This window comes from Grammomys surdaster, unplaced genomic scaffold (assembly GCF_004785775.1).
Source record: "Grammomys surdaster isolate TR1022 unplaced genomic scaffold, NIH_TR_1.0 140, whole genome shotgun sequence".
Taxonomy (NCBI): Eukaryota; Metazoa; Chordata; class Mammalia; order Rodentia; family Muridae; genus Grammomys; species Grammomys surdaster.
This window is the reverse complement of record NW_021604598.1, coordinates 7,466,515-7,493,657: the sequence shown is the minus strand read 5'-3', so window position 1 is coordinate 7,493,657 and position 27,143 is coordinate 7,466,515. Positions and strand designations below refer to the sequence as shown.

The window sequence follows — 27,143 nt, the reverse complement described above, 5'->3', positions numbered from 1 at the left end:
CCGCGCTTCAAGGGCTTGATGGACTACAACTCCCAGAGTCTCGTGGGGAGAGTCGCGAACGGCAAGTTCTGGCCTGAGCTAGAAGGCCTGGGGTCTGAGACTGGAAGGTTCTGTGGCAATGTTGCGTTGCTGCTCCCGGCGCCTTGGCTGTCTGCGCGTCGTACACCAGTTCCTGGCTCACACTGACAACCGGAATATCACCTTCTGCATCGATCGTAAGGCTTGTCTAGGCGAGGGGAGAGTGGGACTTTGGTGGGCATCTGTGCGGGCCCGGGTTTCCAGCCACTTGCTGGCTCTGGTCTTCGTCTGACACTTAAACTGACGCCCTCGGGTCCAGTCCTTGAGTCCCTTGACAGAAACTTCATCCTCAGACTCTGAGGGTCCGGGACCCGCTTATCTCTCCCCCAACCAGTCCTGTTCCACGAACTCCCTTCTTTAACCCTGGATCAGCTCTCGGGACCACCTTTGTGTGGTCTCTGTGACCGGCCCTCAGTCCAGTCCAGTTGTCCATCCCCAGCCCCGGCCCATGCTTTATAGAGGTGAAGGAATTTGTGACTTTGGTTAGCTGAAATCGCAGCAGTAGATTCCCAAGGTAGAGAGAACTAAGTATGTGGGCGCTGATAAAGATAGATGAAAAGTTCCAGGTTATACCATATGTTCTGCCCACAAATATATATTTCATAACTTATAACCAGAAAACACTCATACTGTAGAAACTGCTTCAGGAAAAAGAAAGATAAGCGCGATTGAGAAACCCTATCTGAGATTACAAACTGATTGTTTAGGAACCTGGCAGAAAACTTGCTTGTAACTGGGAGTGTTTTGCCACCCATGCAAACCAAGCCAGTTTTTGAGATTTGTCAGTCACTTAAAATACCAAACAAAAAACTAGAACCACTTTTTCTACTGAAACAGTTTTAAAAATACTTTTAAATTTCATTTTAAATAAGTGTCCATTGTTTATGGGAGTATGACTTTGACAACTGAGAGCAGATTTATAAAGTACATTGAGGCATGGACTGTTTTTTGTGGAAAATCAGAGACAGTTTTAAGAGTTACTCCCCTACTCAGGCTCCTAGAACTGGGCAAACAAGGTAGCCCTATTTGATACTAAAGGTAGGAAGAGTTTGTCCCAGTGACAAATGAAGATATAATGTTTTTTCCCAGTAGATGATTGTTTTGACTTAGGCAGCTAAGATGTGTGAGACAGGCCTTATTTGTGTAGCCTTGATAGTTTTGGAACTACCTCTGTAGACCAGGCTGACCTTGAACTCACAAGAGACCCCCCACCCCCACCCTGCTGCTTCCTCCCAAGCCCAGGATTAAAGGCTACACCACCAGTATTCAGCTAGTTCTCTTTCACCGTTCTTAAAGAATGTTGGAGCTGGAGACCTAGCTCAGTTCAGTTTTAATGCATGCCTAGCATTTTCATTCATGAAGCCTTGGATTCCTTCACCAATATTGACAGCCTGCCAGACCTGCCGTGGTGGCATATACCTATAATTCCAGCACTTGTCATGATCGAGGGCTCAAATCTAGCCTCAGTTACATAGAAAGATGGAGGCCAACCTGGACTACATGAGATCTTGTCTCAACAACAAAAAATTATTTTTCAGTTGTTCAAGATACTTCTCCACTAGTAGTTTTGTGCCATGCTAGTGGGTGGGCTGGAGTGCTTAGTTCGGTAGTAAATACTAACTGGGGGTTTGTAGGCCACCTTAGACCATTTAATTCACAGATAAATGACATAAAACCCTTATGATAAACTTAAAAGCACTAGAGCTGTGCGGGTATCAACCCTGTATGCTATTTTGTCTGCTTTCCTATCAATAACCCCAAGATATAACTTGCCATGTTTTGCCTGGGCTGCTCTTATTCCAAAGGGCCAGCTCTCATGGTTATAGGCTAACAATCCACCTATCCCATGGCACTTTCTTCCTCTCTCTCCTGGCTCTCTCTCTCCCCCTCCTCATCTGTACCTTAAACTACCAGCCTGGGAACTGAAGCTCTGCCTACTTCTCTTCTACCCAGTCATAGACTGTAGGCATCTTTATTCAACCAATAGCTTTAAATTAAGGAACAAAGTTTGCACAACAAAAGCTGGCATACGTGAGAGAATTCTCTTGAGGCAACTATACCTTGGGATACAGAATTTAGCGTTGCAACACTGGTGACCAGTCACCCCACAAACCACACAAACGCCAATCCCAGCCAAATGGGCGTAGTTTATTGAACACACACCTAAAGGCTGGTTGGTCAGGGCAAGAGCTGAAAGCTGCACTCCTGTGCATTGTCCAGGGTCAGTTGATACAGGGAAAAATCTTAATGAATTAAGCAGCGGCAGTGTGGGCTGTGGGGTGGTTGGCCTTTTTCTGAGGTTTTTAGTAGTTTAGACATAATAGTCCAGACTAACCTTTATCTAGCTTGGCTCTGAATGAATGCCATAGTTGGGAATCTAGCTTGCCTCTGAGTGAAGACCATGGCTAGAGAATTTCCAAAAAGTCATAAGTCTCTGCAGTGGTTTGAATACACTTGGCTAATGGGAATGCTACCTAGTAGAAGGTGTGGCCTTGGAGGAAGTGTGTCACAGTGGAGGTAGGCTTTGAGGGCTCCTCATGCTCAAGCTCCACCCATTGTGGAAGAATCAGTCTTCTCCTGGTTGCCTTCAGAGCAAGATGTAGAACTCTCAGCTTCTCCAGCACCTTGTCTGCATGGACACTGCAGTGCTTCCTGCCATGATGATAATGGACTTAACCTCTGACACAAATGAAATGTTATCTCTTAAATGAGTTGCCTTGGCTTCACAGCAATAACACCCTAACTAAGATAGTCTCATGAAAGGATATGTGGTCAGCCTGACCTTGCTCTGAGCCAAACTATTTTTGTATATCTATAATCAGGCTGCTTTTCTTTTCTTTTTTTTTTTTTCTTTTTCCTTTTCTTTTTGGACCTGCAATATGGGATGGCTGGCAGGCCTGAAACAAAATGGCCTTAGTTATGCCAAGGAAGTAATGCCAGAAAAGCAGGTTTCAACAACAGTAGACAGCAACAGACCACACCTCAATACTTAGTGGTGGGTCACTTGAGCTTATTCTAGATTTAATCCCAGCACTACAAAACTGATTGATGATTAGTTAGCACCTACATCTATAAATTGTTTTGATGATTTGTTTTGAGTTTTTTGCTGGGGATTTTTTTATTGTTTGTCTTGGTAGTTCAAGCTGTCCTGGAACTTTGTAGTTCTGGATATACTTATTTTAAATTTGAAGCATGAGCCACGTATCTGGCTGTTCATTGCTTATTTTAAGGTTAAATAATTTAAGAGAAATATGACTTACTTTATTCATGAGCAATGAATATCATTGTTGTATATATAATTTCATTATTTCACAGGTGAGGAAATTTTGTTCAGTGTCTAATGCAGCCTCAGTTTGTAGTAGGCTGTAACACAAAATTTAGAAAAGTCACCGAATCATGAAATAATTATTTTATGTTTTAATTTTTATCATTTTTTTAGATAGGGTTTCTTTACATAGCTGTCCTGGAATTCAGTGTGTAGACCAACCTGGCATCAAACTCACTTAGATCCTCCTGCCTCTATCTCCTACCTCTGTCCCCATGTGCTGGGATTAGGTATGTACCACCACTCCTGAGCCAGAGCTCAACAGCTTGGTTTGCTGAAGCTTTCAGGTACTCCTTGAATACCTAGATTCTCAGGTCCATTGTTTCCCTGGTTAGCTATATTACATTTGAAGATCCTGATGTTATTTAAAGGCTTGGGGGAACTTTACCATTTGCTAGTAGTAAAGACTTTTCTAATTTCCCTTGGTCTAGTGGTGTTTTTTGCTGGTTCTTTGTTGTTATTGTTAGTGTGTTTGCTCCTAAGACAGTGTCTCTCCACGTTGCCTCAGACTGGTCTGGCACTTGCAGGTTTCCTTTGCCAGCTTCCCAGTACTTTGACACACCTACTTGTCCATAGCTACCTGCTCTGCTTGTCTACTTAGGCTCACCATTTTGTGGACAAGCTTATGTTCATGCTTTGAATTCTGTCCTTAGGGTTTTGTTGTTTTCTGGGAATTGAGGAATTAGATGATATAATTTTCTTTTGTTGTTGTTTGCTTTTTAGAGTCAGGGTGTCACTGTGTACCCAGGCTGTTCTGAGATTTGCCCCGTAGTTCAGACGGACCTTGAATCCATGATCCTCGGCAACCTCTCTAGTTCTGGGATTATAAACACGACATGATGCTGGCTTCAGCTTATTATTTAACTTGCTATCCATTTCTTTTCTCTACGCAATTCTTTTCTTTTGTTGATCATTTCCTTTTCTAAATATCAACTGTAATTGCTATATAAGAAGAATTTGTGGTTACATTGTATTTACTATATACTGACTACATAAAACTTACATACAACTACTCTTCTAAAAATGAAATTCTAAACCTTCTAAGTCTTTGGTTACCTGAACTGCTTGTCTTAAGAAGTGTCCCTTTACTTTGTTGTAATAAAATAAAGATTTATTAATACATATTAAAGCTGGACATAGTGGCTCATACCTGTAATCTCAGCATTTGGGAACCTTAGGTGAAGGAGTACCTCAAGTTTTATGCGAACCTGAACCATAGAATAAATTGCAGACCAGCTTGAACTACAGAGTGAAACTTTGTCTCAAAAACTAAAACCAAACAAAAGGCTCTGTATTGAACTCTTGCTAGAAGTAAAACTCCGTAGCACTTCTTTATGCCTTAAGGTCTTTGATTTATTAGCATTTAAGAGTGTGTGCATGTCTGTGCACACATGTTCATGTCTGCATGTGTACCATACTCATCTTGGGATCACCAGCACTGCCACACACTTGATGCTTGATAAATATTTGTTGGGTGCAATGGTATTGGAGTTCAAACTTAGGGGGTTGCTGTGGCTGGACAAGTACCTACCACTGAAGTATGGCTTGGCTCCATTGTGATTGTTGTTTAAACAGTGAGTTTGCTGCATGGTTGTTTTTTGCTTTTGTTTTTTTTTTTTTTTTTTTCCCTGTGGTTATGAGTTTAATCCAAGGCCTTAGGCATCCTAGGCAAGGGCATTAGCACTCGGCTGCATTCTCCCAGTTCTTTTGCACATGAGCATTAAATTATAATCTGTAGCAGCAGCACTTGTACAAAAAAAGCATAAAAAATAGCCTGATCCTTGCCCCAGTAAGAAAACCGTAAATTTAAAAAAAATATTAATTAATTTATTTATTTTATGTATATGAGTACACTGTAGCTGTCTTCAGACACACCAGAAGAGGGCATTGGATCCTATTACAGATGGTTGTGAGCTACCATGTGGTTGCTGGGAATTGAACTCAGGACCTCTGGAAGAGCAGTCAGTGCTCTTAACCGCTGAGCTGTCTCTCCAGCCCAAAACTGAGGTTTTTTTTGTCTCACTCAATATTCCTAAGAGTGATAACTTCAGGTTTCTGTTCTAGGTCTTTTAGGGAATCCTCACAACCCTCCCCACATCCATTACTCCCCTTCTTCCCCTACACATGCTTTTGAGACAAGGTCTTACTATGTAGCCATGAATTTTCTAGAATTGTATGTAGGCCACACTGACATCAGACTCAGAGAGAGGCTTCCTGGATGATGCACCACCATGCCCCTTTTAACTAAGAGTGATGCCCAGATGTTCCCCAGAGGAACAAGCCTTGTCACCATCACTCATGCGCTATGGTAAGAGCTGTGTATAGCTAGCAGGCACCGAAGCAAATTATTGTCAAGAATGGCTTGTACTTTTCCTTTAGGTCTATGTCCATACCACCTCAGATGTGCCCCATCTCTTCCTCATAGTTTTTCTTCAGTACCCGTTATCATTATAATGACCAAAGTTTTAGCATTGGAAGGCCATATCTTGGAATGTAACTACAGAGTATCTTTATACCTGCCCCTCCCCAACCTCAGCCATCGCTGTATCCTGCTTTTTACTGGATCTCCAAGTGTAGGTGGTATGCACTTATTCCTTCCTTTGGTTTGCACCAGCACACCTGAGGCAGTGGTTCTCACAGTAGAAGAGAAAGGAATGTGAATAGTATAGACCTGCTGGTTCTTCATCAGTGTTCTGGCTTCTGGAATTCATTCTATCTTCTTTTCCAGTCTTAAAAGGTCATTACTTTTCACAGGAGTTTTGCCTAAGTTCTTTGTGTCTGCCTTGTTTATGCAGAAATCTGCATCATCTTAAAAAGTATGGAAAATACTCTAGGCTTTCCTGACAATCTTGTTCTCCAGTTCAATCAATCCTACCTTCCTTACTGAGTGTGGTCTTTGAGAATGTAAAAATTAAATCCTGTGTTTTACTGCTAGGGGACCAGGTTACTTATATTGTGTAGGTAGGTAGTGTCTCTCACCATTTCCTCTGTGGAGATACTGCTGCAGTGAAGTCTTTGTACATATTTAGGAGCTTCTAGAAAAATTTCCCATCCGTCTATCTTACTGAACATCATCACTTTTTCAGTTCATTATCTTAAATTCCATTTATCTCCATCTAAGAAATGAAGCAGTTACTGAATCATATCATAGTGGATAAGACAAAGCTTTCTAAGAATTCAGCTTCTCTGTTGGGGATGCAACTGTGTTTCCACATAAGAAAGGTTTTGGGTTTTTGTTGTTGTTGTTGTTTTAATCAGTGTTATCCACAAGCTGTATGATCATATTATTCCATTGCATCCTTGGTTGGAAAGTAAGCCGTAAGCCAATGTATACAGATTATGATTTCTCAATTGATGTTATAATTGAGATATTGGTAGAGACAGTGGCTCCTACCAAATATGCAAGGAGAGCATGGGAATTTTCCAAGGAATTTTTGCAGAAAAACTAGGAGAGCCCATCGGAAAACATGGCACTTAAGAGCTCATTTTTAATTTCTGGGTTTTTTTGTTTGGTTGGTTTTTTGTTTTTTTTGGTTTTGTTTTGTGGTGCTAAGCTTAAACAGGGGCCTCAACTAAGTAACACTTTGCTTTGGGTTGTATCTCCAGCCCTTCATTTAAAGAAAAAAAAAAAGGATTTATGATGAGGAAGAAATAAACAATTTTGAAAAACCAGTTGACCTACTTGGAATTAAAAGAAGACTGGTGGGCCAGCAAGATGACTTAGTGAGGTAATGGGACCTGCCACTGAGCCTGATGACCTGAGTTTAATCCCCAGAACCCATTCTCAAAACTTGTCCCCTGACCTCCACATGCATATGACACAGGCATGCGCGTGTGTGTGTGTGTGTGTGTGTGTGTGTGCGCGCGCACACAGATTAAATAAGTAAATAAAATCACATGTTTTGAAAGAAATAATGATGGAGTTTGATGAGTTGGTATCTTTATGCATCCTGCTCCTCCTAGAAATGGCTCCCAATAAGACAGGGTGGGGTCAGATGGTAGGAGTGTTCTTGTGGCTAGATGTTCCAACAAACTCTTTATGCATCCCGGTTCTTCCTGTTGTGTTCCCCAAGGCCTCTACCTATTTAGCTATAATTCGGTCTTACCAAGGAACCAAGGAAGCGATGTCTGGGAGTAGCTATGTTTTATCTTAGGATACTATGAGTAAGTGCTGGAATGATCCTTTTCCACCTGGGAAACTAGTGATGATCCTAGCTTAGCACTAGGGTAGTAGAGGCAGGATGGTCAGGAATCCAAGGTCAGCCAGGACTAGATTGTGAGACCCTATCTCAAAATCAAAAACAGTGGAACACATAGTAGGTGGCACCATTCTCTTACTGCTGTCTAGGCTATGTTTAGGAAATGCTGTAGTAGGTCCACTCTCAGCTTTGAGGCACTCCTTATTAGTGAAACTCTTCTCTCATTTCCATCCTAGAATTGAATATGTCTGGTCCTGTTCACAGCTTCCTTGGGGCTAAATGAAGAACAGAAAGGATTTCAGAAAGTGGCCTTTGACTTTGCTGCTCGGGAAATGGCTCCCAATATGGCAGAGTGGGATCAGAAGGTAGGAATGTTCTTGTGGCTAGATGTTCCAACAAATGCTGCATACAGTGACTTATCTTCCTCTCTTTACAGTCCTCACTGCTCAGTGTCTGCTCTCCACCCACCAACTCTTACTGCAAGTGTGAAGACTGGCGGTAGATGTGCTGGATAGTTTTATGTCAGCTTGATACAGGCTGGAATCATCAGAGAGGAGGGAGCCTCAAATGAGAAAATGCTTCCCTAAGATCAGCTGTAGTCAAGCCTGTAGGGCATTTTCTTACTTAGTGATTTATGAAGGTGGGCCCAGCCCATTGTGGGTGGGTCACCTCTGGACTGGTAGTTCTTTGCTCTATAAGAAAAGAAACTGAGCAAGCCAGTAAGCAGCACTCCTTCATGGCCTCTGCATCAGATCCTGCCTCCAGTTCTCTGGCTTCTTGAGGTTCTGCCCTCAATGCTTTTGATGGTAAAATGTTACATGGAAGCATGACTGAAATAACCTTGCTTCTCCACGTTGATTTTGGTCATTATGTTTCATTACTGATTAGGACAGTAGATAACTCCTTTCTTGGAAGTCATCCCGGATGTAAAGGGACACCCCTTTTCTTATTTAATTGGATAAATATTTAGACATATCTAAAAGTAAAGCAGTTCTATAGAAAAAGTTTTGGAAAACATTTATTAATTGATGTCACTATAAAATAACAAAGGCATTTGAAGCCAAGAGAATTCCTATAGTCTCCTGGGTGCAGACATTCTAATCCCTTCATTGTCCCCTCTAAAGGAAACTCTGTCTCAGGCTGGTCTCTGACCACCTTGCTCTCTTTTCTGTGTAGGAGCTGTTCCCTGTGGATGTGATGCGGAAGGCTGCACAGCTGGGATTTGGGGGGATCTACGTGCGAACAGATGTGGGTGGATCTGGACTGTCTCGCCTTGATACTTCTGTCATCTTTGAAGCCTTGGCCACAGGCTGCACCAGCACCACTGCCTATATAAGCATCCACAAGTGAGCATGCACACCTAAAAGCACAGAGAAGGGCTTTGCTCATGCAGGCTGGTAGGGAAACCTCACTGAGAACAAGATGAGTCATGGTGGGTTGATAGAACTTGGGAAACTAAACTGTTATTGGTACACAGTAGGTCTGCTGCTGCCTGTTGGATTTAGTTCTGTTGCCTATGGTAGCACTTAAAGAATTGGTTTTGCCAACCTCCTCCCAAATTACAGTTTTGGTACCAGCAGACTTCTCTAGTTTTCCTCAGTCTACAGCTGAGATCTCCAATAATTTGGGAAAGGAATAGGAAGTACATTTGTCTCTGATTTTTAGGACTTACTTATTTGAGAAACACCTGGGCCTCTGGTATAAGTTTCAGGGATGTTTTTAGACCAGCCCCTTCCTTTCAAGTTGTGTCATCTCATTTGTCTCTTCCCCCTTCCCACTCTCTCCTACTGCCATTTTGCCTTGTTGCCCTTTGTTTCTTCTCCCCTCCCAACCCCCCAATTTTCTTGTCTGTCTTTATTTCTGTCGTTGGCTTTTCTTCTTGGTGTACCTATCAGCATGTGTGCCTGGATGATTGATAGATTTGGAAATGAGGAACAGAGGCACAAATTTTGCCCACCGCTCTGTACCATGGAGAAGTTTGCCTCCTACTGCCTCACTGAACCAGGTGCGTTTGTCCTCCCTGCAAGTGAGACCTTCCAAGGAGATAAGTAGGGCCTGTGAGGTCACTGAGCATCCTTGTCTGTTGACACAAAATGTGGTTTACAATGCAGTTTGGTTGTGGAATACTCAGGGTACTTGTCCTAGGATCAGGACCTTTAGGTTAGAGTTCCTCCAGGCTGCAGACCACCGTTGGCTGCTTTGGCAGAGAAGCAGTGGACTGCTTGGTGCAAGCAGATTTTACCCAGCATGAAGGATTTCTTGGTCATGTGGGTTTTAAAGGAATGCATGATGGACTCTTAGGAAGACCTGCTCGGATGTGGGTCTGTGCCAAACTCCTGTGACATCACTGACTTCCTTCCATCTGTTCCCCTTTGACCCCTGTCTTAGGCAGTGGGAGTGATGCTGCATCTCTTCTGACCTCAGCTAAACGACAAGGAGATCATTACATCCTCAATGGTTCCAAGGTAAAAGCCTGTGTTCTCAGAACAACTGGAGGCTGTTCCCACAAGTTTCCTAACAGCCTTCAGAGGCTGTTCCAACATGTCTCCTAACAGCCCTCATTCCCTAGAGTCTTGAGTTATGACTTCTGTGTAGCAGTTCACATTGGGAAGGGCCTCTCACTCTTACCATTTTTGATCTGGTTTTATATAATTGCATGGCTTTTTGTCTTGTTTATATATAGTTTTTATTCTCTCATTTAGAACATCCAGACCACATTCCTCCCCTCCCTCCACTCCTCCCAGGTCTGTTCCATCAGAGAATCCTTTCCCCTGTCCCCTAGATCCTCTTTTCCTTTCCCTTCAGAAAAGATCAGGCTCCCAGCATAACAAGATCCAAAAAGAGTAGGTACAAAGCCTCTTATCAAGGCTGGATGAGGGAACTCATTAGGAGGAAAGGGTCCCAAGAGCAGGGAAAAGTCAGAGCCACTCTCACCCCTACTTTTGGAATCCCACAAAATCCCCAAGCTAAATAGCTGTGACATTTGCAGAGCATATAGGTAACATAGACCCATGTAAGCTTCGCGATTGGCACTTGAGTCTCTGTGAGCCTCTGTGAGCCCCTGTGAGCCCCTTACTCGATTCTGTAGGCCGCGTTCTCCTGGTGTCCTTGACGCTTTGGCTTCTAGAGTCCTTCCTCCATCTCTTCAGTGGGTTTACTGAGCTCTGCCTAATGTCTGCTTGTGGGTTTCTGCATGTACTCCCCACAACAGCTTCCAGAGGAGGCCTCTCTACTGACAGTTGGGCTGACAATTGGGCCAGGCACCAGTCTATGAGTACAGCAGAGTATCATTAGGAATCATTTCATTGACTTTTTTTTTTTTTTTTTTTTTTTTTTTTTTACCATTCATAATTGATCCTAGGTATTTAGGCTATCCAGCTTCTGGTTCCTAGCCATCCAGGTAATGTCAGACATGGGCTCTCTCTCATGGCATGAAGTGGGTCTCAAGTTAAAACTAGTCATTGGTCAGTCACTTCCACAAGTTCTGTGTCACCATTACCCCAGCATATCTTGCAGACAGGACAGATTGTATGTTGAAAGTTTTGTGATTGTGTTGTTCCAGTTCCTCCACTGGAATCCTGGCCTGATTACAGAAGATGGACAATAGTTCAGGCTACTTAGTCCCCATTACTAGGAGTCCAGGCTACTTAGTCCCCATTACTAGGAGTCCTCACTAGGGTCACTCTTGTAGATTCCAGGGAGTTTCCACTACACTAGGTTTTCACATCCTCCCACCCCCAAGTGACCCCCAATTCCCATCCTGACCATCCCCCACAAAATCTATTCTATTTCCCCTTCCTAGGGAGATCCATGCACCCTCTCCTGTTTGACCCTTGTTCCTTAGCCTCTCTGGTTTTGTGGATTGAAGTATGGTTATTCTTTACTTAACAGTTAATATCCACTTATAAATGAGTACATACCATGTTTGGTTTTCTGGGCCTGGGTTACCTAACTCAGGATGATTTGTTTGTTTTTTTTTAGTTTTATCCATTTGCCTGCAAATTTCACAATGTCATTTCTTTTAATAGCTGAATAATAATACTCCAATATATAAATGTACCACATTTTCTTTATCCATTTGAGGTACATCTAGCTTTTTTCCCAGTTTCTGGGTATTATGAATGAAGCCACTATGAGAATAGGCAAATAAATGTCCCTGTGGTAGGATATATACACAAAAGTGGTATAATTGGGTCTTAAGGTACATTGATTCTCAATTTCCTGAAGAACCAATATTCTGATTTCCATAGTGGCTGTACAAGTTTGCACTCCCACCAGCAATGGAGGAGAGTTCCTTTTGCTCTGCATCTTTGCCAGTATGAGATGCTACTTGTGTTATTGATCATAGCCTTTCTGACAGGTATAAGATAGAATCTCAAAGTTGTTTTGATTTGCATTTCCCTGATGACTAAGGGTGTTGAACATTTCTTTAAGTGTTTCTCACCCATTTGAGGTTCCTGTATTGAGAATTCTCTGTTTAGATCTGTACACTATTTTTAATTGGATTATCTGTTTTGTTGATGTCTAGTTTCTTGAATTCTTTATATGCTTTGGAAATTAGCCATTTGTTTGATGTCTTAATGAAAATTCTTTCCCATTTTTTAGGCTATCATTTTGTCCTTTTGATTGTATCCTTTGCCTTATAGAAGCTTTTCAGTTTCATGAGATCCCATTTGTTAATTATTGATCTTAGTGCCTGTGCTGTTGATGTACTATTTTAGGAAGTCTCTTTTGCCAATGTGTTTAAGGCTATTCCCTACTTTCTCTTCTATTAGGTTCAGTTTATATGATTTTATGTTGAGTTCATTGATCCATTTGGACTTGAGTTTTGTGCAGGATGATAAATATGGATCTATTTGCATTCTCCTACAAGCAGACATCCAGTTAGGCCAGCACAAGTTTTTTGAAAAGTTTTTTTTTTTCCATTGTGTATTTCTGGCTTCTTTATAAAGAATCAGGTGTCCATAGGTGTGTGGGTTTATGTCTGGGTCTTCAGTTTGATTCCACTGATCAACCTGTCTATTTCTATGCCAATACCATACAGTTTGTATTACTATCACTCTGTAGTATAGCTTGCAGTCAGGGATGGTGATACCTCCAGATGTTCTTTATTATTCAGGATTGTTTTTTAGCTATACTGGGTTTTTTGTTTTTCTATATGAGATTGGGTACAGTTCTTCAAGGTCTATAAAGAATTGTGTTGTAATTTTGAAGGGGATTGCTTTTAGTCTGTAGATTGCTTTTGGTAGGATAGTTACTATGTTAATTCTACTGATCCATGAGCAGGCTAGATCTTTCCATCTTCTGGTATCTTCTTCAGTTTTTTCAAAGACTTAAAGTATTTGTTATACAAGTATTTCACTTACTTGGTTAGGGTTACCCCAAGATATTTTATATTGTTTTGGGGTATTGTGAAGGGTATTTTTTTCTCTGTTTTTTTTTGTTTGTTTGTTTGTTTGTTGTTTTTTTGTTTTTTGTTTTCTCAGCCCATTTGTCATTTGTATCTATGGGGGCTGCTGAATTTTTTGTTTGTTTTTGAGTTAATCTTCTGTCCAGTCACTTTGCTGGAGGTGTTTATCATCTATATGAGTTTTCTAGTAGAATTTTTAGAGTTGCTTATGTATACTATCAGTGTTAGGAAAAATAGAAACTCAAGGACTCTAAGGCCAAGTTCTTAGCACAAAGGAGATTTATTTGCCCCAGAGGCACAGAGGGCAGGGAATGAGAGACAAAGATGTAAGATACAGGATGAGGGAGAAGGGAACAAGGGAGAAGGAGGAGGAACATTTGTCCCAGAGGACTAAGGACTGCCTCTGGATAGAGAGGAGACAGACACAGCACATAAGAAAATGGCAGTTTATAAAGGTACAAGAGGAAAGAAGGCAGACATGGTGCTGAAGAAGGAACTGAGAGTTCTATATCTATATCTGCAGGCAGCTAGGAGATACTGTGTATGTCATACTGGGTGTAGCTTATACATGTAAGACCTCAAAGTCTACCTCCACAGTGACACATTTTCTCTAACAAGGCCACACCTCCTCCAATAAGGCCATACCTCCTAGTAGTGCCACTTCCTATGGGCCAAGCATTCAAAGACATGAGTCTGTGGGGGCTATACCTTTTCAAACTACCACTGATGAAGTATTTCATTTTAATTGGGCATGTTAATTAGGTGAACCAAAGAGAGCTTTTATTCCTGGACTGGATCTTGCTAGTCAGCCTCAAAAAAAAGTAGGAAATAGACCTTAATAGCTAACTTTAAGAATGTAGTCTGTTTTTACCAAGGCAGAGAGAATAGGGGAGAAAGGTCAAGGCCTGCTTGAGCTGTGCTTTCCATGCATGAGCTGACAAGAGACCCTTTGATCAGACTGTCTGCAAATATGAATATAGGGCCTTGAAAGGGTGATTTGGTCTCCCCAGTAGAGCACTGGGTTTGAGATAGCCGGAGACCCAACAGGTGACCATTACCTGGGTAGGGATGGCATGTATCTCCCCATGCCCCGGGATTCCAGACTCCTACATTTGGCCTACATCCCCATTAACCTGTGCCTTGCAGACACGTTTGGCTCAGAGTAGCTCCTCCCAGAGAGGTTTGCATCACCATCCACACCTACAGGTAGAGGCATGACTAACAGGCTTCAGCCTCGAGAAATTTCTATATTCATGAGTTACCTAAAGGCCAGGGGGCATAGCTCAATTAAGTTATTCTTCCCCAGTCCCTCCTCTTTCCACCTCCCTATTTAAGCCAGCTCTCCCCTGGCTGAACTGGGGAGATCCAACTACTACACCATGAACAATAAACTTTTGGAAATCTACAGACTTCTCGTATCATTGGGACCTGCCACCGCCAAAGCTTCCAGCCTTTAGGAACTCTGGACCTTTTCCTGTTTGTGGGACCCTCCGGCGTGGAAAACCTCCAGGCTGCTGCTGCACCCCTCCTCCCCCCCCACTGCTGCACTTTTTTTTGTTGTTTTTTTTTCCCCACAGCTGGTGCCCAATGTGGGGCTTAGGGAGTCGCTGCCATCTTGCCCTTGAGCTCAAGAACGTGTGGAGAAAAGGAGAGGAGAGGTTGGATATAGAGAGACTTGCCTAGTCCTGTGAACTAGGCAGGAGTTAGTGGTAGCTGAGAATTAGAGAAAAGACGTTAGCTAGGAACATGTTCCAGTGTTTGGTCTAGATACTAGACTTAGAACTCATGCATTTTCTGACTCTCGTATACCCTCTTTCCACCCACAGGCCTTTATCAGTGGGGGAGGTGAGTCAGACATCTATGTGGTCATGTGCCGAACTGGTGGATCAGGCCCCAAAGGTATCTCCTGCATAGTTGTTGAGAAAGGAACCCCTGGCCTCAGCTTTGGCAAGAAGGAGAAGAAGGTGAGTGTTTACTCAACTGTAAGCAACTCAAGTTATGGGTCTTTGCCATTTGTTAGACCAACTCCTTCCCTTTTTCACAGAATAGGTTAATGAGCAGGTATGTAGCAAAGCAGAAGTTATTGCTAAATAAACAGGCTCCTGGGGAAATGACAGATTTGCCAGCTGGTTTCATAAGCTGCTGCCTATTTAAATTCTATTTTTTTCTGTGTCTACTTTTGTCCTGTGTTTATTTTTCTCTTAGTATGTCTGTGCTATGTGTTTATATACATGTATCAGAGGGGAGTTGATGCTGGATAACTTCCTCAGTTATTCACCTTATTTTTTGGTCAGGGTCTTCTTTAATTTTATTGTTACTGTTTTAAGGTAGGAGCTTACTATGTAGACCTGGCTATTCTCACTATATAGGCAAGGATAATCTCAAACTCACAGAGATCCACCTCCCTCTGCCATCATGCCTTACCAAACAGTATCTCCTACTGAACCTGGAATTTGCTTGTTCAGTGAGACTGGCTGACCCGCAAGTCTCAGGAATTCTCCTGTCGCCTTCCCAGCTAAATCTGGCTGGGTACTGAAGCTTGAACTTGGGTACTTGTGCATGCAAAGCAGGCACCTTGCCCATTGAGCCATCTCCCCAATCCTTGTCCTATATTTCTTAGCCAGCTTTTACCATACTTCGTTATCTCAAAAAGAGATACATCCGAAGATCTTATGCTTGTCAGAGGTCTCAGGAATGCAAAGCATGTAGGACACTTCCTCTTTAGCAAAAGTAAAACTCATTGACAGGGAAGTCTGTAGGTGTTTGAACTATCTAAGGACAGTGTTCCATGAGTGCTTTGAAAAATAAGATACTCTTAGGATTAAACCCTACATGTAGACCATGAATAGTAAACATGTAATAATGTAATTGCTGATAATTTAGGACTCATGGAGTTTTTTTAGAACAGGTGATCAAAACAGGAGAACAGTTGTTGCCCTTAGATTAGGGCTTTTAGATATAAGTCAGGTGTAAAATGACCCCTGAGTTCTTCCAAATCTCCTAGGGCTTCCACATTGTTCTTTATGATGCTTTCTGGCCCTTCACAATTGCCAATGGGTTATGGGTTTTAGTGTCTCTGCTTTTTTGTAGCACAATAGCCATTTATTCGATAATTCAGTGTTCAAAGCAATGTGCTGTCTTCTGGGGGCTCACAGTTCCAGAGGGGTTAGAGTCCATGACAATCATGATGTTCTGGTCCACAGGCTGGAGGCAAAGAGAGGGCTAACTAGGAATGGCCTGGGCTTTTAGAACTTCAAGGTCAACCTCCAGTGTCATTCCTCCACCAAGGCCAACTTAATCCAACTGCTGACACATATTCAGATATGAGTCTGTGAGGGTCATTCACATTCAAAGCGTCCTCTCTGTCTGTCTCTGTCTCCCCAACCCCGCCCCGCACCCCTTCTCCCCCGTTTTGGTTTGAGACATGCTTTCTTACTGAATCTAACACACATGAGTTGGCTGATGTGGCTGGACAGTGAGCGGGGGAATCTATCTTTTTTCATGCCTCCATTTAAACAAGTGTGCGCGCTCGCACACACACACACACCATACACACCACACACACAAACAGTTGCAGATGTTTGTGTAATAACACCTGGCTTTCTATTTGGGGACTAGGTATGTAAACTGAGGCCCATTTGCTTGTGTGACAGGTATTTTTACCCACTGAACTATGAAGATATACACCTTTTTTTTTTCTTTTTCCAGACAGGGTTTCTCTTTGTAGCCCTGGCTGTCCTGGAACTCACTCTGTAGACAAGGCTGGCCTCAAACTCAGAAATCTGCCTGTCTCTGCCTCCCATGTGCTGGGATTAAAGGTGTGCACCACCACCTCCCAGCAAGATATATACTTTTTACAATAAAGATTTCACAGATATGAGAATTCAGCAGTAATTTATAGTTTGTTTCTTTAATGATTAGACTTTTTTCTTTTCTTTTCTTTTCTTTTTTTCTTTTTTCTTTTTTTCTTTTTTGACAGGTTTCCCTGTATAGCTCTGGCTACCCTGGAACTCATTCTGTAGATCAGACTGACTTCCAACTCAGAGCTCCACCTCCCTTTCCCTCCCTAGTACTAGGATTAAAGGGATGGACCACCACTACCCAGCATGATTAGACATTCTTTTTTTTTTTTTTTAAATTGGATATTTTATTTATTTACATTTCAGATGTTATCGTCTTTCCCTACCCCACCCCCCTCATAAACCCCCTATCCCATCTCTCCTCCTCCTTTGTCCTTTTATACCATTTTAATTACATGCAAGTATTCAGGTCAGTTCTAGGTTGAGGAACTAGCAATACAAAGATGCAGATAGTCAAGCAAGGCAATAAACAAAGTCCCGTGATCATTCCTGTGATCACTATTTCTAAGGGCTTATCAGGATGACCAAGTGATTAGACATTCTTTTTTTTTTTTTTTTTAAATATTTATTTTATTGATGAGTACACTGTAGCTGTCTTCAGACACACCAGAAGAGGGCATCCAATCTCATTACGGATGGTTGTGAGCCACCATGTGGTTGCTGGGAATTGAACTCAGGACCTCTGGAAGAGCAGTCAGTGCTCTTAACCGCTGAGCCATCTCTCCAGCCCCGTGATTAGACATTCTTAAGGTCAGAATTTTCAGATACAGTCTTGCTTTCTGGTATCTATATTTGGTTTGACAGAATGAAATGCAGAGGTAGCCATCTTACGGGGCGGTATTGGGAAGTTTCAGATGTTTGACAGAGACTACAAAAGCTTAAGAGAGAGCAAATTTGGTTGCAGCTTACTTGGTTTTGGTTTTCTAGACTGGATTTCCTTAGCCAGGCTGACCTTAGACTTGCTTTGTAATGAATGCTCACCTTGAACTCCTGATCCTCCTGCCAACATGTTTCTGGTGCTAGTTTTGCAAGCAGGCACCACCATGCTTGGCTAGAAGGGTTCATGTTAGGAAATGATGTAAAAAGTAGTGTTTTCCCAGGTAGGAGGGAGCTCCAGTATAATATATCGTTCACAGCTTTCATGGGCTGCCTTGTTGAACCTGAAGTTCCTTTGAGTTTCTGAGTAACTTAATGAGGACCTCATGGGCCGTAACTGTTTATATATGAAACATCAAAGTGAGACTTTGCTAACAGGTTCCACTAACTTTCTAGTGCAGCTGTTGTACTTTCATGTAAGGAAACAAAGATCACAAAGAAGTTAAGTGATTTGTCCAAAGTTAAAAAATTAATACCAGGTTTTATGTCAGAGGCTACATTTGAACTGTTCTGATGTTTCTCTGAGCTTAATCTGACATACCCAATGATGTTCTAGTAATCTAATCTTGGAGAAAATTCTGCATGTCATTTATCTTGTCTAGTTATAGTACCTTTTGGGGACACAAATCTTAAGAATGGAGAAATGTGGTTATTGTTCACAAAGCCTTTAAAAGTAAACTTTCTCAAATAATTTCTCATGGAAGTTGTACTCAGAGGCACTGAAAATAAGGGCAGACCTGGTTCTGATCCTACAGGAAGTGAGCAGCCTTCATAGATGAGTATGTAAAGTCGACTTGTATAATAGGTTATACTGTGTTAGCAGGCACGGCTGTGACCCTGGCACTTAGGAGCCTGAGGCAGGAAGAGCACACTGCAGTCAGCCTGCACTGTAGACGAAGACCATGGTGAAAAGTAAAGAAAACATTGCTTACTTGAAGTTAGCATCTTTCTAAGTATTGACAAACCTGTACATCTCAACTTTTTCCTTTTGTTTTATGTTCTTATGGGTTCAAGTGCCAGGTTGCTTGAACCTATACATTACAAGCTTCTGTCCACAGGGAAGGCCGCCCTGCTTGGGGAATCATAGGGCAGCCACCAAGACCCTGATTTTTGCCAGGTGGGGTGGAACTCGCAGCCAACCCGAGCAGTGATCTTTGAAGACTGTGCTGTCCCTGTGGCCAACAGGATTGGGACTGAGGGGCAGGGCTTTCTCATTGCCATGAAAGGACTGAATGGTGGAAGGATCAATGTTGGTGAGGACAGAACGGAGTTGGGGAGGGAAGGCAGGGGCGGGCCTAGCAACTGTCATTCAGGCTCAGCTGAAGTCCTGACTCTTGTTCTCCAGCATCCTGCTCTCTGGGAGCTGCTCATGCTTCAATTCTCCTTACCCAAGAGCACCTCAAGGTCCGGAAGCAATTTGGAGCACCTCTAGCCAAAAGCCAGGTAAGTTACCTAGGGTCTGCATTTCATTTGTATTCTGTTCAAGCCTTCTCTGGGGCCCACATTCTTGATGGAGGTAGGGGAACATGAAAGGAACATGAAATCCCGTGAACAACTTACCACCACCTTAATCAGAATGTATATTTTGCATGTACCTGTGGTTTTTCGGGAGGCAGTAATACTATGACAAGCAAAGCAGGCTTGTTTAGAAGTGGCAAGAAAATTTTGAAGTACTTAGAAAAGGCACTCAATTTGAGATATTTTTGTGCGTGAGTGTGAGTTTGTGTGTGTGTGTGATAGTGCATATGTAAAGGTCAGAGTTGACCTCTCGTGTCACCCATGGATCATCTGTGAGTGGAACTCAGTTTGATCTGTGTGTGTATAAGTGACTCTACCTGCTGAACCAGCTTGCTCGCTCAGGATGTCTTATTAGTAGTTCCAGATTACCTCCAGATGATCTGTCTTAAACCCATGTGTCTGTTTTGGTTCCATCCTTGCCTATGGCTACAGTACCTGCAATTCCAGTTGGCAGACATGGCCACCAAGCTGGTTGCCTCCCGGCTGATGATCCGTACTGCGGCAGTGGCTTTGCAGGAAGAGCGGGAAGATGCCGTGGCCCTGTGTTCCATGGCCAAGCTCTTTGCTACAGAGGAGTGCTTTACTGTAAGTGATAAGTCTTCTGGCCTTCTTCAGACAGACAGGAAATAGCTGTCTATCTTAGGGATGTTGAGGGAGATAACTCATCTGTAGAACCCTATCCTCCTGAGGCACTGAAGGAGTCACTTTGGGCCTTAAGGATAAGATGAGTTTGTGGAAGGTCTTAATGGGAGCTCTCCCTGCTGTTTTTGTAGCCTTCTCCATGCTATTACATGCATCAGTAATGCTCTGTCTTTCGGATGTATTCTAGATGAGGCACATCTTTGTAAGGTTCAGAACAGCCCAGTGATGCAAACCTAAATTTAGCATCCAAATTAATTACCATGTTTACTTTGTCACACACAGTGCAGTTTCTACGTTGAGACTACTTGTCACTAGGTGGCACCTTAACTTCGACTATAGTCAGTCAGTCAGAGTGGTTGGTTGTAGGACAGCATTAAAGGAGAAAAGCAAATGTCTGCGCATTGTCTGGCAGGAATTGACTGGTTCAGTAGGAGGGCTCCCTTTGTGTCTGACCACTTAGAATCTGGAGCTCCTCTTCGGGCTCTGTTCTTTCTCTCATTCATTTATAGTAGGCTGCCAGGCTGAGGTTTGGAGTGTAGGGGGGAAGCTAAGAACCGCACGGTCTCCTGGGACCAAAGACATCTGTGTCCTCCTGTTTCCCAGCAGATCTGCAACCAGGCTTTGCAGATGCATGGGGGCTATGGCTACCTGAAGGACTATGCTGTTCAACAGTATATGCGGGACTCCAGGGTCCACCAAATCCTAGAAGGTAAAACTTGGCAGCTGGTACTCTCTTCTGTTTAGAGCAGTTGTAAGATCTATGCTTTTCCAAGCCTATGTCAGTCCTTCTGTGCTAGCTGTCTGTCAGGATCCCACCAGGTCCCTGTCTTTCTCTCCATTCTTCCTCTCCTCAGCCCTGCTTTGTCACTGCTCTGTGGCTACATTAGAACGTGCTCTAGGCCTCTGCCTCTAAGCCTCTGCCTTATTTTCATGATTGAGGCATCAGACCACACCACTTCTTTTTGTAGATTTCAGAGACAGCTCAAGCCAAGCTTGGATGTGAGAAATGTTGTTGAAAAGCACACTGGGGACAGTTTTCTACTGTTGTAAAGAACTTGGTGCTCAAGGATCCTAAACTTGCAAACAGCAGTTTAGCAGCTGTACTGTCTAAATGTTATCTGTGTCAGGATTGCTAGTGTGGTGTTTAGTAAAATTGTCAGCATGTGACTTTCTTCTGTAACTACAGACATTCTGTCAGGCTACTGTCTGATCTGTTAGGCACAGAATGTGGCTTACACTTAGCAGTCAGTGGATGAGTCTGGAAGGGATATAACTTCTGTTCCAGCTAGTGTAGGCAGCCAGGGCTGTCACAGTACTGGGGAAGCGTGGGACAGAAGTTTCTCTGTATGCTTTTTTGGTGAAACAATGTAGTGGTATTTTATTGGGATCACAGAAGACCTTCAAAGGATTCATGTTGTACCTGAGTGGGTACCATAATCTTCTGGAGGCCTTATTAAAGCAAATTATGGGCTCCACCCTCAGAGTTTGGGCTCCACTGGACCAAGTGAAGGCTGTGGTCACTGGTGTGGAAAAGTTTGAGGCCTGCTGGTCCTATGTCTGAATCATAATCTGTTTTCTATCCAAACTTGAACTCTAATCTTTATGTGGCTTAGTCTCATATACTGAAATCAGACTTCCCAGAGTTCTTGAGTGGGAAATGTCACTGCTTTACAAGGAAGTTTGGATGTGGCTTTCTTTGAGATCATGTGAGTATTGGTTCCACAAGGGCTTTACTTTGTAATCTATATGTACTGAATGCCATGATTAAAAATAAAATGAGCTATCAAATTCCCTTCTTCAGGGGAAATGTTTTATTTTATACTTAAGTTTTCTGATTACCAAAAGAACTATATATTATTGAAAAATATATAAAATATCCAAAAAGTAAAAGATGTTGTGTTTTTTCACCAAAGATGTATTTTTTAATACTTTATTTGTTAAACTCTTCACACTTTTTCATATCTTTTTACAAGTATAATTACAATTTAAAAATTAGGATTATACTATTTTTCTTCTATATGTTAATTCAATACAACCATTTTTGTCACCAGAAGAGGTGTTTAAAAACATAAATATTATCCCACTGAGCCAGCAAGATGGGTCATGGGTACAGGTACCTACTGCCAAGCCTGAAGGCCTGAATTTGATCCCTGAGGCCTACATGGTGGAAGGAACAAACCAGTCATGATGGTTGTCTTCTCACTTTCATATGCACACCATGGCTTGGGCACACTCATACAATACACACATATATGCACACACAATAAATATAATTTGGAAAATTTTTAAGGCATAAATATTGGTGGGTGTGATGTTGCACACATGTAACCCTAGCACTGGTGGAAGCAAGAAAGGTCAGTAGTTCAAGATTATCCTCAACTACATATTGAATTCAAGGCCATCCTGGGCTACGTCAAACCCTGTCTCAAGCCAAATTGGCAATGAATGTAAATACTGTTTCCTACGCTATCATTTCTCTGTAATTACAGAAAAAGCCACAGTTGTTTAAATCCACCTCTGTTCCTACTGAATCTGTCATTGTTCCTCTGGCAGGTAGCAATGAAGTGATGAGAATGCTGATCTCTCGAAGCCTGCTTCAGGACTAGCTCCCAAACTGGAGAGCTTCACCTAGAGCTCCGTGTGCAGCTATAATCATGAAGTAGACTGAAGGGCTGAGCTCTTCTAAAGAGACCCTGAGCGGTCAACCACAAAGCTGGCTCTGAGGCAAGAACAGAGTTCTTAGCAGAGCTAGAAGGGCTGCTCCCAGAAGCCATGCCAAAAGAAGACCTGCACACTGCCTTCCTCATTCTGGAAGACAAACAGTCAAAGCTGTGGCTTGGATCCACACTATGTGCATTTGTTGATTCTTGTCTTTAGGGTCTGGGTACTTCAATGAAGCTTTTCCTGATTATAGAGGTAAAGTCTAGGGAGGCAAGGGCAGTGGACAGGCCTGCCTCTTTCTGGACTCTGTTCTGCACTAGGCTATCTCAGGACAGTACTTCTGAACTCAAATCATGATGAAATAAATGGTTGGGAACCTACTGCTAAGCAGTGAATTAGGGTGCACCTTTAACTCCTGTAACCATGAAATAAATGTCAAGGGCTAAGATTATTTTGGAATATTTGAATTTTTATATGGGATTTATTTCCTCTGAGGGTTCCTTCTCTTTTTAAGTACATTAGTCCATTGATAAGCAAAATCTATGTCTTTACTGTCTCCTTCAACTATAAACTATATTTGTCTTAAAGCTATATTTGAGATTTTATATTTGATTAAATATTTCATTGGGTTTTGGAATAATTAGGAATTTCTCCTAAGGCAGTTTGTCTTTTAAAAAGTACATCCTTTTATTAATAATTTTGTAAACCAAGGATTTGTTATGGGTGAACATCTAAGTCTTATTCAATGATTAGGACTTTGGGGAAAACCCTATTACTGATGATTAAACACTGGTACCAACACAATACAAGAGATAGAAGAGAGAGTCTCAGGTGCAGAAGACACAATGGAAAACATTGACATAACTGTCAGAGAAAATGCAAAATGCAAAAGGCTCCTAACCCAAAACATCCAGGAAATCTAGGACACAATGAGAAGACCAAACCTAAGGATAATAGGTAAAGATGAGAGTGAAGATTCCCAACTTAAAGGGCCAGTAAGTATCTTCAACAAAATTATAGAAGAAAACTTCCCTAACCTAAAGAAAGAGATGCCTACGAACATACAAGAAGCCTACAGAACACCAAATAAATTAGACCAGAAAAGAAATTTCTCCCATCACATAATAATCAAAACATCAAATGCACAAAACAAAGAAAAAATATTTAAATCTGTAAGGTAAAAATGTCAAGTAACATATAAAGACCTCTAAGAATTACACCAGACTTCTCACTAGAGACTATAAAAGCCAGGATGTCCTGGACTGATATACAGACCCTAAGAGAACACAAATGCCAGCTCAGACTACTATACCCAACAAAATTTTCAATCACTATAGATGGAGAAACCAAGATATTCCATGACAAAACCAAGTTTACACAATATCTTCCCACAGATCCAGCCCTACAAAGGATAATAGATGGAAAACTCCAACACACGGAGGAAAACTACAGCCTAGAAAAAGCAAGAAAGTAATCTTCCAACAAACCCAAAAGAAGATAGCTGCACAAACATAATTCTACCTTTAATAACAAAAATAACAGGAAACATCAGTCATTTTTCCTTAATATCTCTTAACATCAATGGACTCAAATCCCCAGTAAAAAGATGTAGACTAACAGAATGGACCCAGAATTTTGCTGCATATAGCAAAAGCACCTCAGTGACAAAGTCAGATACTACCTCAGAGTAAAAGCAATTTTCCAAGCAAATGGTCCCAAGAAACAAGCTGGAGTAGCCTTTCTAATATCCAATAAAATCAACTTTCAAACAAAAGTAATCAAAAAAGATAAGGAAAGACACTTCATATTCATTAAAGGAAAAATCTACCAAGATGAACTCTTAATTCTGAACATCTCTGTTCCAAATGCAAGGGCAACCACATTCATAAAAGAAACTTTACTAAAGCTCAAAACACACATTACACCTCACACAATAATAATGAGGGACTTCAACACCCTACTCTCAGCAATGGACAGATCTAAACTAAACAGACACAGTGAAACTAACAAGTTATGAACCAAATGAGTTTAACAGATATCTATAGAACATTTCATTTTAAAACAAAAGAATATATCTTTTTCTTAGCACCTCATGGTACCTTCTCCAAAATAGACCATATAATTAATCACAAAACAGGCCTCAACAAATACAAAAAGACTGAAATAGTTCCTTGCATCCTATCAGGTAACCACAGACTAAGGCTGGTCTTCACTAATAACAAAAACAATGAAAAGCCCGCATACACGTGGAACTGAACAATGCTCTACTCAATGACGACTTGGTCAAGGAAGAAATAAAGAAAGAAATTAAAGACCTTTTAGAATTTAATGAAAATGAACCAAAACTTATGGGATGCAATGAAAGCAGTGTTAAGAGGAAAACTCAAAGCTCTAAGTGCCTCCAAAAAGAAACTGGAAAAAGCACACACTAGCAACTTGATAGCACACCTAAAAGCTCTAAGAACAAAAAGAAGCAAACACACCTAAGAGGAAGGCAGAAAATAAACTCAGGGCTGAAATCAACCAAGTAGAAACAAAACCTCTACAAAGTATCAACAAAACCAGGAGCAGGTTCTCAGAAAATGGCAAAGCTTCTGTAAAGCAAAGGACACTGTCAATAGGACAAAACAGCAACCAACAGGTTGGGAAAAGATCTTTACCAATCCTACATCCGATAGAGGGCTAATATCCAATGTATACAAAGAATTTAAGAAATTAGACTCCAGATAACCAAATAACTCTATTAAAAAATAGGGAACAGAGCTAAACAAAGAATTCTCAACTGAGGAAACTCGAATGGCAGGGAAGCACCTAAAGAAATGTTCAACATCCTTAGTTATCAGGGAAATGCAAATCAAAACAATACTGAGATTCCACCTCATACCAGTCAGAATGGCTAAGATAAAAAACTCAGGTGATAGCAGATGCTGGTGAGGATGTGGAGAAAGAGGAACACTCACTCCTCCATTGTTATTGGGATTACAAGCTGATACAACCACTCTGAAAATCAGTCTGGCGGTTCCTCAGAAAATTGAACATAGCATTACCTGAGGACCGAGCTATACCACTCCTGGGCATATACCCAAAAGCTGCTTCAACATATAGCAAGGTCACATGCTCCACTATGTTCATAGCAGCCTTATTTATAATAGCCAGAAGCTGGAAAGAACCCAGATGTCCTTCAACAGAAGAATGGATACAGAAAATGTGGTACATTACACAATGGAGTACTACTCAGCTATTAAAAACAATGAATTCATGAAATTCTTAGGCAAATGGATGGAACTAGAAAATATCATCCTGAGTGAGGTAACCCAATCACAAAAGAACACACGTGGTATGCACTCACTGATAAGTCGATATTAGCCCAAAAGCTTGAAATACCCAAGATACAACTCACAGACCACATGAAGCTCATGAAGAAGGAAGACCAAAGTGTGGGTGCTTCGGTCCTTCTTAGAAGGAGTAATAAAATACTCATGGGAGTAAATATAGAGACAAAGTGTGGGGCAGAAACTGAAGGAGGGGCCATCTGGAGACTGTCCCACCTGGGTATCCATCCCATGTGCAGTCACCAAAGGCAGATGCTGATGTGGATGCCAGGAAGTGCATGCTGACAGGAGCCTGATATAGCTGTCTCCTTAGAGGTCTGCCAGAGCCTGACATATACAGAGGCGAATGCTCACTGCTAACCATTGAACTGATCATGGGGTTCCTAATGGAAGAGTGAGAGAGAAGACTGAAGGAGCTGAAAGGGTTTGCTGCCCCATGGGAAGAGCAACAATACCAACCAACCAGAGCTCCCAGGGTCTAAACCACCAGTCTGGGAGCACATAGGGAGGGACCCATGGCTCCAGCTGTATATGTAGGGGAGGATGGCCTTGTCAGGCATAGGTGGGAGAGGAGATCCTTGGTCCTGTGAAGGCTGGATGCCCCAGTGTGAGGGAATTTGAGGGCGGGGAGGTGGGAATGGGTAAATGGGTGGAAGCACATCCTCATAGAAGCAAGAGGAGGGGGGATGGGATGGGGGTTTCTGGGTGAGGGGGAAATGGGGAAAGGGGATAACATCTGAAGTGTAAATAAAATATCCAATAATAATAAAAAATTTAAAAAATGAAACTTTGAATTATAAAAAGACTTAATTTCAAAAGAGATTAGATATTTTAAAGGGATTGATATTTTAATATGTATGAATTTGTAAAGACTTCGAGACTGTAAATTTATTTAGATCTTGGGGATAAATAAGAAAGTAAGGGTTAAGGATTATTAGTGATATGTTTTTGTGTCAGGTTGACCAGGGGTCAGTTAGTTGTACCAGCTAGTTTTGTGTATTAACTTGACAAAGCTGGAGTTATCACAGATAAAGGAGTCTCTCTTGAGGAAATGCCTCCATGAGATCCACCTTAAGGCATTTTCTTAATTAGTGATCAAATGTGGGAGGGCTCAGCCCATGGTGGGTGGTGCTGTCCCTGGGCTGGCAGGCCTGAGTTCTATAAGTAAGCAAGATGAGCAAGCCAGGGGAAGCAAGCCAATAAGCAGCATTCCTTCATGGCCTCTGCATCAACTTCTGCCTC

General features: G+C 41.9%; 1 protein-coding gene across 2 annotated transcripts; it reads left to right on the top strand.

Annotated features, from left to right (window-relative positions):
* The first annotated feature begins 40 nt into the window (after positions 1–40).
* Positions 41–23,028, top strand: Acad8 (acyl-CoA dehydrogenase family member 8). 2 transcript variants are annotated; one of them, XM_028763929.1, is made up of 11 exons: positions 41–215; positions 7,867–7,967; positions 8,779–8,948; positions 9,498–9,607; positions 9,991–10,067; positions 14,839–14,976; positions 18,866–19,001; positions 19,094–19,191; positions 19,699–19,851; positions 20,515–20,617; positions 22,462–23,028. In XM_028763929.1, exons 1-11 carry the CDS (start codon positions 119–121, stop codon positions 22,512–22,514), a joined length of 1,236 nt encoding a protein of 411 aa, XP_028619762.1. In that variant the 5' UTR covers positions 41–118; the 3' UTR covers positions 22,515–23,028. The 2 variants fall into 2 exon arrangements, with proteins under 2 accessions (XP_028619762.1, XP_028619763.1); XM_028763930.1 differs by having other exon boundaries at positions 101–215; positions 7,839–7,967.
* Positions 23,029–27,143: the final 4,115 nt, after the last annotated feature.